Source organism: Palaemon carinicauda, chromosome 9 (assembly GCF_036898095.1).
Source record: "Palaemon carinicauda isolate YSFRI2023 chromosome 9, ASM3689809v2, whole genome shotgun sequence".
In the NCBI taxonomy this organism is placed as follows: domain Eukaryota; kingdom Metazoa; phylum Arthropoda; class Malacostraca; order Decapoda; family Palaemonidae; genus Palaemon; species Palaemon carinicauda.
Window position 1 is genome coordinate 132547681 of NC_090733.1, and position 10116 is coordinate 132557796.

Consider the following 10116-nt stretch of genomic DNA (forward strand, 5'->3'; position numbering starts at 1 on the left):
ATTACACTCAAATATGATGTATAAAATATATATTTAAATATATATTCCTATAATATTTTGTTAAAAGTTTATGGATATTTTGGGTGATTGAGAAATTTTCTTTATGATCGGTAATTACCTTACTTGGAGAAACATTCCTTGGAATGGGTAATTATCTCCGTAGTTTACTTAGGAATTTCTTTGAATTTGTTTCTTTCAATTTGTTATTCTAATTTAATTCAGGTTTGTTCAATTAATGTTTGAGGCTTTATTTTTCCTATATCACTGTAAATAAAATTGTGCTAATTAACTGACCTCAGCCTTCATTGTGCAAACCAAAGTAAATAGGAGTTAAAGATAACTACTAACTACCTAATTTTCTGAATATTCCGAGCCAAACAACTCTACGAAGTAACTTCGAAGTCACTATTGGAAGGGAAAACCAGTCCAACACCAACCGTCAAGGAGTGATTACTCTCGTTCACCTCACCTTACCTTGGGATATTTCAACGATTTATATTTGTCGTCGTAGTGCTGGAAATTTTCTAAATTACTCTACGACGATGGGACTCATTTTGTTTAGTGCTACGAATACCATGAAGAACTAAATTAACTCTACACCTCGTCTGATGAATGTGGAGGCGACCAACAGCAAAGGCTATGGAATCATCATACCCATGCTCTTTTTCATCCTATGAAGTCATTATAAGGTGGGTCATTGTATTGATTGGCACAATAGTAGTGGCATTTCTTAGTGACTTTTATCATCCTCAAGTCAAAAAATAAATAAAGCCTTGAACTCAGTAATTGAAAATCGCTCTTGAAACTAGGTTTGTTTATAGGCTACTCTAATTAAAATTATCAATTGTCGACCTTAAATTGCTTGTTAATTGAAATTCGGCCTTTTAACGTATATTCTTAAGTGATGCCCTCATCGCATATATTTCATTTGTTAATTAGGTCAAAATATTGAAATGGTTGGCTTTTGATTTGCAATTCTGGGAATTAATATTAAATTTATATTAGTTTTGGAGGTGAATTAAACTTTTTGATTTACCTTTATATATTGTAAACAATTTTAGTGTAGTCAAAAAATTATATTCATATTTTCATTTAAACAATTCTATACAAATTCTGGTTTTCAATTTGAATTGAGTGGTTAAAGATTTACCTATCTTTTAGGTCTGGCTCAAGGTGGAGTGGAAAGCTTGGGACAGGAGTACATCTGCCAATGCTTCTAGGTTTGCTTTACCAGAAGCAATCGCTACTCCAAGTGAACTAGCATCAACTGACAACCAACTATATATAATAAATTTGTCAAGATTATTTAAAATCTACAGATGTTAGTTTCTGTATTACAAATAAATATTTTGTTATAACACGGTCGTTTGTCCTAAGTCATTTTTTCTGCTCATGGCGACCGTGACAGGATTGAGGATGTTGGTTGTTAAGAGTTGCTGCTGGTTCGCTTCCAAGCTAGTCAGACGAGGTGTAATTTATCATTTATATTTCCTTGGTTAAATTTTAAGATTACGTATATTTCCATTGCCGTTTTGACTTTATTAGGTTTTATATTCTTACTGAAACTGGTATCAAGATGACAGAGTTATTGATTAAATCACGAAAATATGTTAGAAAGTCCGTTACTGAAATTTACAATAAGAAGGATCAGTTTTCATCATATAGTGATATTGAACGTTCTACACTGAAACTGAGGCTTGAAGAGCATTTCACGAAATTATCTGACTTAGATTCTAAAATACAAACTTCAAAGTTTTCTACTGACTGTGATGAAGCTGCTTTGGAAGTTGAGCTTGATGCATGTGAGCAGTACAAAACTAAAATTCAAGAGAGCATCTCTACTTTACAAAATTTACCTCAGGTTCGGCATCTGCCTATAGATATTCAGTCACATCAGTCCTTGTTAAAGAGTCCTCATGCTCCTTTACCAACCTTCAATAGTACTGAAGGCGAAGATCTTGGGAAGTTTTTTGTAGAATTTGAACAAACCCTTTCAAAGTTTAAGTTCCCAGAATATGATAAGTTATTGTTGTTAAAACAGCAGGTAAAGGGAAGAGCTCTTACATTAATTAACACTTTGGATGTTCAAAGTCAGAGTTATGCTGATGCAAAAGCTTTGCTAGAGAAGGCTTTAGGCTCAAGAGAAGTTCAAATTTTTAATACCATAAAGCAAATATCTTCAATAAAACTTTCAGATGACGATGATCCTTTTGAATATATTGGGAAAGTAAGCAATTTAGTAGCAAGCGTTAAGACCTTAAATATTGATGTTGACATGTTTCTTCAGTTTTTCTTCTGGAATGGTTTAAATGAGAAATTCAAGTGTCATATGACTGCCATAACTAACAAAATTAGGCCATCTCTTGCAGAGATTAGGGATAATTTCTTTGATGCTAGTGAGAGATATTTACAAGGTAAAAAATTTAAGAAAGTAGAGAAACATAAGTCTGACACTACTAGCTTTGCTGCCAAGGTTTCTTTTGACTCTAAAGTAGGTAAATGCAGCATTTGTAGTAGATTAGGCAAAGATCCAAGTCATTTTTTGAGTAAATGTCCTAACTTTGTTTCTAGCAAAGATAAAAGAACAAAATTGGAGGAACTGGGTGCTTGCTCAAAGTGTGGCTATCCAAGTCATATATTATCAGAATGCAGATTCAGATTTAATTCCAAATGTAAAAGCTGCAAAGGCTGGCATATGTCATTTTTGTGTCCCGATGAAAAAGGTGCTACCAGTATTAAAGAAAATCTAAATTCCGAAAAGAAAAAATGTAAAGCCAGTAACAGTACAGATAGAGTTAGAAACTCTGAGAGTGGTAATGGAGATGTTGTTGGTAGTTCAAGCAGTAGTGTTGCTGCTATAACTGAAGTTTTAAATTGTGAGGTTGAGGGATATACAATTTTGCCAACTTTTAATATTTCAATTAAAGGTACCAATCTCAGGGTCCTTAAAGACACTGGATGTCAAGCAAATTACATTGAAGAAAATTTGGCTCAAGATTTAAATTTGAAAGTTGTAAATAATGGAGTTTCTTTAACCATTAATGGTATTAATTCCTCTAAGAGTTATAAGACTAAACAAGTTGAAATTGAGTTGCCAATTGGTAGCAATAGTTACATTGTATATGCATTTTGTCTTCCCTCAATTGATGTTTCATTGCAGTTACCTGGGTTAAATGAAGTAGTCAGTGGGTTTGTTTCAAAGGGATACAAGCTAGCAGATCAGGGATTGTTAAATTCTACAGATAGGATAGACAATATTAAATTTATATTAGGATCAGAGTCCTTGCATTGTATCCCTGAAAAGGATATAGTATTTGGGAAATCCAATGACTCCATTTATTCTGATACATGCTTGGGTATATTATTGAAGGGAGACATAAATAAATTAAAGAGCAATTTAAGATTCTTGAAGCCTTGTTCTTCCATGAAGTCGAATGTGCAACATATGTTAAAAGCTGTAAATGTACTTCCAACAGGGACGAAAGAAAAAGTTTCAGTAGAATCTTCATATTTAAATGAATTGGAGACTTCTAATACATATGAGTTGTTTGATGATGATGGTCAGATAATAGAATCTGAGTTGAATAGGGCTACAAATGAATGCTTAGAACTCTCTTGTAAATATTATGTTGGGGAAGACAGAGGTCAATATCATGAAGATAATGTAGAACTGAATGACAGGCTTATAGAGTATGCTTTAGAAGAAACCCATAGGACTGCTGATGGAAGATTGTGTATGCCACTGTTATGGAACCCGAAAGTTAGTCATCTACTAGGCCGCAACTACAATTTAGCCAAATCAGTGTTGAAAACCCTTACTTCTAAATTAGAAAAATTACCTGATAAGTTAGCCTTGGTAAATGACACCTTTAAGACTCGGGAAATATTAGGCATCATTAAGGAGAATATGACTAAAGCCATTGATTACCCCATAGGAATTGTTAAAGAGCTGACCAAGAATATTTACGAAGTTACTGGGGCTAAATTAATGCTAGGTAAAAGTCGAAGATTTGTCAAGCGTCATGTGACAAGCCTGATTCCTTTAATGTCAAGTGACCATTGACAGCATGGCTAAAACTTAAGGAAATTGTTTCACTGTTTCATAGGAAGATATTTAATCTGTATATATTATTAATTAAGTTTATTTTGTTTTAAATTAATGTTCCATTGACTTTTCAGATGAAAATTCAATCCCTCCCCTCGGAGTGTATAAAATATATATTTAAATATATATTCCTATAATATTTTGTTAAAAGTTTATGGATATTTTGGGTGATTGAGAAATTTTCTTTATGATCGGTAATTACCTTACTTGGAGAAACATTCCTTGGAATGGGTAATTATCTCCGTAGTTTACTTAGGAATTTCTTTGAATTTGTTTCTTTCAATTTGTTATTCTAATTTAATTCAGGTTTGTTCAATTAATGTTTGAGGCTTTATTTTTCCTATATCACTGTAAATAAAATTGTGCTAATTAACTGACCTCAGCCTTCATTGTGCAAACCAAAGTAAATAGGAGTTAAAGATAACTACTAACTACCTAATTTTCTGAATATTCCGAGCCAAACAACTCTACGAAGTAACTTCGAAGTCACTATTGGAAGGGAAAACCAGTCCAACACCAACCGTCAAGGAGTGATTACTCTCGTTCACCTCACCTTACCTTGGGATATTTCAACGATTTATATTTGTCGTCGTAGTGCTGGAAATTTTCTAAATTACTCTACGACGATGGGACTCATTTTGTTTAGTGCTACGAATACCATGAAGAACTAAATTAACTCTACACCTCGTCTGATGAATGTGGAGGCGACCAACAGCAAAGGCTATGGAATCATCATACCCATGCTCTTTTTCATCCTATGAAGTCATTATAAGGTGGGTCATTGTATTGATTGGCACAATAGTAGTGGCATTTCTTAGTGACTTTTATCATCCTCAAGTCAAAAAATAAATAAAGCCTTGAACTCAGTAATTGAAAATCGCTCTTGAAACTAGGTTTGTTTATAGGCTACTCTAATTAAAATTATCAATTGTCGACCTTAAATTGCTTGTTAATTGAAATTCGGCCTTTTAACGTATATTCTTAAGTGATGCCCTCATCGCATATATTTCATTTGTTAATTAGGTCAAAATATTGAAATGGTTGGCTTTTGATTTGCAATTCTGGGAATTAATATTAAATTTATATTAGTTTTGGAGGTGAATTAAACTTTTTGATTTACCTTTATATATTGTAAACAATTTTAGTGTAGTCAAAAAATTATATTCATATTTTCATTTAAACAATTCTATACAAATTCTGGTTTTCAATTTGAATTGAGTGGTTAAAGATTTACCTATCTTTTAGGTCTGGCTCAAGGTGGAGTGGAAAGCTTGGGACAGGAGTACATCTGCCAATGCTTCTAGGTTTGCTTTACCAGAAGCAATCGCTACTCCAAGTGAACTAGCATCAACTGACAACCAACTATATATAATAAATTTGTCAAGATTATTTAAAATCTACAGATGTTAGTTTCTGTATTACAAATAAATATTTTGTTATAACACGGTCGTTTGTCCTAAGTCATTTTTTCTGCTCATATGAACCAAGCTTGAAGTCCTTGTGACAACGATGTCCAAACTTATGGCTGATCACGTGAATGGGAAATTTAATCATTTCCAGTTTTTTACATTACAATTAATCCCTGCAAGTTTCATTACTCTTACAATTAAAACTGTGGCCAGGAAAGTGTTCAATAACAAAAACACACACAAATACACACACAGGCGGTAAAATATCACCTCCTTCCAACGTTGTTGACGGGGGTAACAACAACAACAACAACAAAAACAACAACAACAACAACAACAACAACAATAACAATAATAATAATAATAATAAATAATAATCAAGATCCAAATGCCATGAGATTTCATAAGCACTCAAGTTATTAGCGATGTAAACATCACGTTGACACGGGTTCGAAAGACAAACTTTCTCATTTTGGAATCTGCGTGGTGATAAATTGACAGCTGATACCCGGATCCAGAGAAGATCCTAGCTGATACAAGAACCAATTTAAGTGGCCCAGTCAAGAATTTGTCTCTTATTAAATGGTATTTAATTTCATAATTAAAATTAATCTTAAATAAAGGAACTGGATATTTCAATTTAAAACCATTTACCTAATCGATCGCACGCAAGGTATCCGCCTTCATCACCCGTGACATTTAAATCGCCTTATCAATTGAATCATTTATTGTCTCTATATTTAATGTGACGCAATTTCGGTAGGCCCTGCTGCTTCCTCCGGTGCCTTAGATGACCGCGGAGGTAGCAGCAGTAGGGGAGTCAGCATTATGAAGCTTCATCTGTGGTGGAAATGTGGGAGGTTGGGCTGTGGCACCCTAGCAGTACCAGCTGAACTCGGCTGAGTCCCTGGTTAGGCTGGAGGAACGTAGAGAGTAGAGGTCCCCTTTTTTGTTTTGTTTCTTGTTGATGTCGGCTACCCCCCAAAGTTGGGGGAAGTGCCTTTGGTATATGTATGTATGTATGTATATTTAATACTCTTTGCAACTGGAAGTTTCTTACATAAAAAGCTTCAGTTATCATTACCTATAACGTATAATCTCAGGTAAGTAGATCTGCAAAGAACATAATAATATAAGAAACTCAGGCATACTCTTCTATCCAATTTCCCTTCCTCTTGTTTTGTTAAAATTTTTATAGTTTATATAGGAAATTAATATTTTAATGATGTTACTGCTCTTAAAATATCTTATTTTTCCTTGTTTCCTTTCCTCGCCAGGCTATTTTCCTTGTTGGGGCTCCTGGGCTTATAGCATCCTGCTTTTCCAATAGAGTTGTAGATTAGCAAGTAATAATAATAATAATAATAATAATAATAATAATAATAATAATAATAATGTGATGCGAACAGCATAAGCCTACTTTTCTCAAATGAAGTGCTTACGTGAAGAAAGATAAGACAAAAAGGTGCCTGGATTTTACCCGCCTAGCGTAAGAAATATATCATAACCATTGGCAGACGCAGATATCCCTGGCTACATTCTTTGTTCAGAAGACGAAGGTGGAATATTTATACATGGAGGAAATAGTCGCAAGATATAGCGTACCAGGAAATAATAAAGAAATACTTGTCCAATAAGAAAGGTCTTTCTAGTTGCCAGTTTTCCCTATCCATTACAAAGGCGTTTTGGAGAACATTCACTGGGCCAAGAATGCTTTTATCATTTGCACACCTACCTCCAAATCTGCCTAAATCACTCCTTTACCATGAACGTTGAAGAGGAATGCTTTTGGAGTATGACGGATGACAAGGAATGGGCCAGTATATGGGGCCATAAGCGGTGGCTTACAAGCACCGGTGTGCATGAAGATATATGTTGCAGTGTGTACGTCTTTTATTATGTACTGCTTTGCTGGGGCTTGTAAGTCTGACGGCAAGGGATAAATTTCACCCACGTGACACAGTTCATGAGGGGGTTGTTCCATTTTGCATGGGGACGGCTTCAGGCCAGCGAGTGGAGTGATCAATGACTATAAAAAGGTAATGGTGTTCTTGAGACGTGAGTAAGGGGCCAACCACGTCAACGTGAATGTGGGCAAAATGACACTGTTGATGGGGTGCTCACATCCGAATTCATGTGTCGAAACACTTTATAAGTTTGATATGAAATACAGACGCACACCTAGGGAAGTTGTGTAAATTTGTTGGAGTCGTTGCAACAGGCCATCAAAGCTGCTTCGAGGGTACGATGAACACATTCCACCATTCCATTGGCTGCAGGGTTGTAGGTAGTTGTCTAAAATAGGGAGATGATGAGTAGATGCCCTAATGATATCCACAATTGAGAGGTGAAAGTAGCACCCCTGTAGTTAGTAATTTGCTCCCGGACACCGAATCTTGTTATCCATCTAAAAAATAAGGCAGTAGTTCATGAGGTGGTTGTTGTATTTTGCATGGGGACGGCTTCAGGCCAGCGAGTGGAGTGATCAATGACTGTAAAAAGGTAATGGTGTCCTTGTGACGTGGGTAAGGGGCCAACCACGTCAACGTGAATGTGGGCAAAATGACGCTGTTGATGGGGTATGAAATACAGACGTGGACCCAATCTTTTGCATCTTCAATGATGCAATGCCATATGAACTTCAACTTCAGTAGCTGTGCAGTAGATTGGCACGAGGGGTCTGAGTGGCCATGGATCAATTGAAAACCCTGTTGGTGCATGGAGTTAAGTATCCACAGACATGGCGATGGACTGCTGTAGGCTACTGATGCAGAAGGTATGATCAGAGGGCGTTATATTGTATCAGAGGGTGTCCTTTTCCTTGCAATGCCAGTCGGTTATTGTTGAGGTGTCATCTGGGACCTGCAGTAAGGACATAATCTATCTTGGTGCTTGAATGGGTCACACCCTTGATGTAGAACTGAATCTCAGAGTCTGATGGCGGTTGTATTGTAGTAGAAAACGTAGATAGAGTATACTTCTTTATGTGAATGTGCGTTGCTTGCTACACGTGCATTACACATCTATAAAGGAAATGGAAGTAAGCTATTTTTAGAATGATCATACTGACTTCAACATGGAGACGATGAATATTGGTTCCTTTCTGAAGCCCTTCATTCTTGTATCAAAACTTTTTTTTTTTTTTTTTTTTTTGGCATGAATAAAAGCTCTCATAATTCTTCTATAGATTTTTACTTCTTGAAAGTCATGCCTCCTTATCTATGACCACTTCTGTGGAACTCTGGGAATAGTAAAATTTATAAGTGTTTACCACGAAATTCAGCTTTGGTAACCTCTTATTTCGAATAAGATCTTTTACGGTTTATTGAGAGAGAGAGAGAGAGAGAGAGAGAGAGAGAGAGAGAGAGAGAGAGAGAGAGAGAGAGAGACTCCGATTGGTACAAATCTTCCTTTATTGCAAATAGTTCTGAAATTGCAAAACCTCCAGGGTCACTTTACAAACGAAGATATGATATCTCTCTGCAGATACTTTATACATTCCCGGCATATTTCAACGAATTCTATATTTCAATAACGTTTCCCTGCTCTTCTAAAGTTCTCGTTTCACTGGTGGAACTTCAAAAGGACTCTCGAACTGTATTCCTCATAAAATTTCCAATTTACGACCATTTTTTTTTTAACCAACAATTACCCATAAGTTACGTCCAACTTTCTTCCTCCTGATTTCTTTAGTGGTGCTGCTTCTAGTCCATATGTTATTGCTGGTACGAAACTTGCCTTGTTCACTTACTGAAAACTTTTATTCCATCTTCTACATGTTTCAGGGGATTAAATTCTGAGTGTTGATAAAAATTTAGAGAGTTTCATGATTAAAGAAGCAAAGTGTGGAAGTATTGACTGAGTAAAAGCAAATCTCTGGTGTCGATTCCAAACAAGATGAAATACACGAATTTGTATATGAATTTGAAATAATTTTTTTGGATATAAATAAATTCTTTCATAGACATGATAGTAAAGGTGATCTTTGTGATAAGTATATGTGAAATACATAATTGATGTAATTACCAGTTTCTAATTACTATTCGGTCCTTTGGGACAGTATATATGGCATCTTAAGAGAGTAAAATGTTTAGTATGTCTTTACTGTCTAAATATTTTTTCGAAAAAAAAAAAAAAATACTGTCTAAATATTTTTTCGAAAAAAAAAAAAAAATACTGCCTAAATATTTTTTCGAATGAAAAAAAAAAAAAAAAAAAAAAAAAAAAAGTAATACCATAGCACATAAACAAATTAATCTCATTAAATGACAAGTACTTTCAACCTCAATAATATATCTTCTCGTTGCAAGGAGGCGGAGGAGCATTCGTCTTTTCTTAACTTTTAACTTTTGAAATCCCTTTTTGTAACACCTCTCTTTCCTTAACCCTCCATCCCGGGCCATTAATCATGGAAATCTGGCAGCCGGCCTGGTTTTAGCTCGTCCCTCATTAACGCCCTAATTTGCATGCAAATCTCCAATGTTCACTTTTAATCTCGGATACATTCTATTTCATTAATTATCTGTCCTTCTCTATCTATCTATCTATCTATCTATCTATGCATTAAACTATCTACCTCTATATCTAACCCTTGCATGCAAA

The 10116-nt window shown here is 35.1% G+C and overlaps 1 protein-coding gene across 1 annotated transcript; it reads left to right on the plus strand.

The window, feature by feature from the left end:
- Nucleotides 1-461: 461 nt before the first annotated feature.
- On the plus strand, nucleotides 462-4063 carry LOC137646641 (uncharacterized). Its single transcript, XM_068379746.1, has 2 exons — nucleotides 462-689; nucleotides 1162-4063. Exon 2 carries the CDS (start codon nucleotides 1577-1579, stop codon nucleotides 4061-4063), a length of 2487 nt encoding a protein of 828 aa, XP_068235847.1. The 5' UTR covers nucleotides 462-689; nucleotides 1162-1576.
- The last annotated feature ends 6053 nt before the right edge of the window (nucleotides 4064-10116 follow it).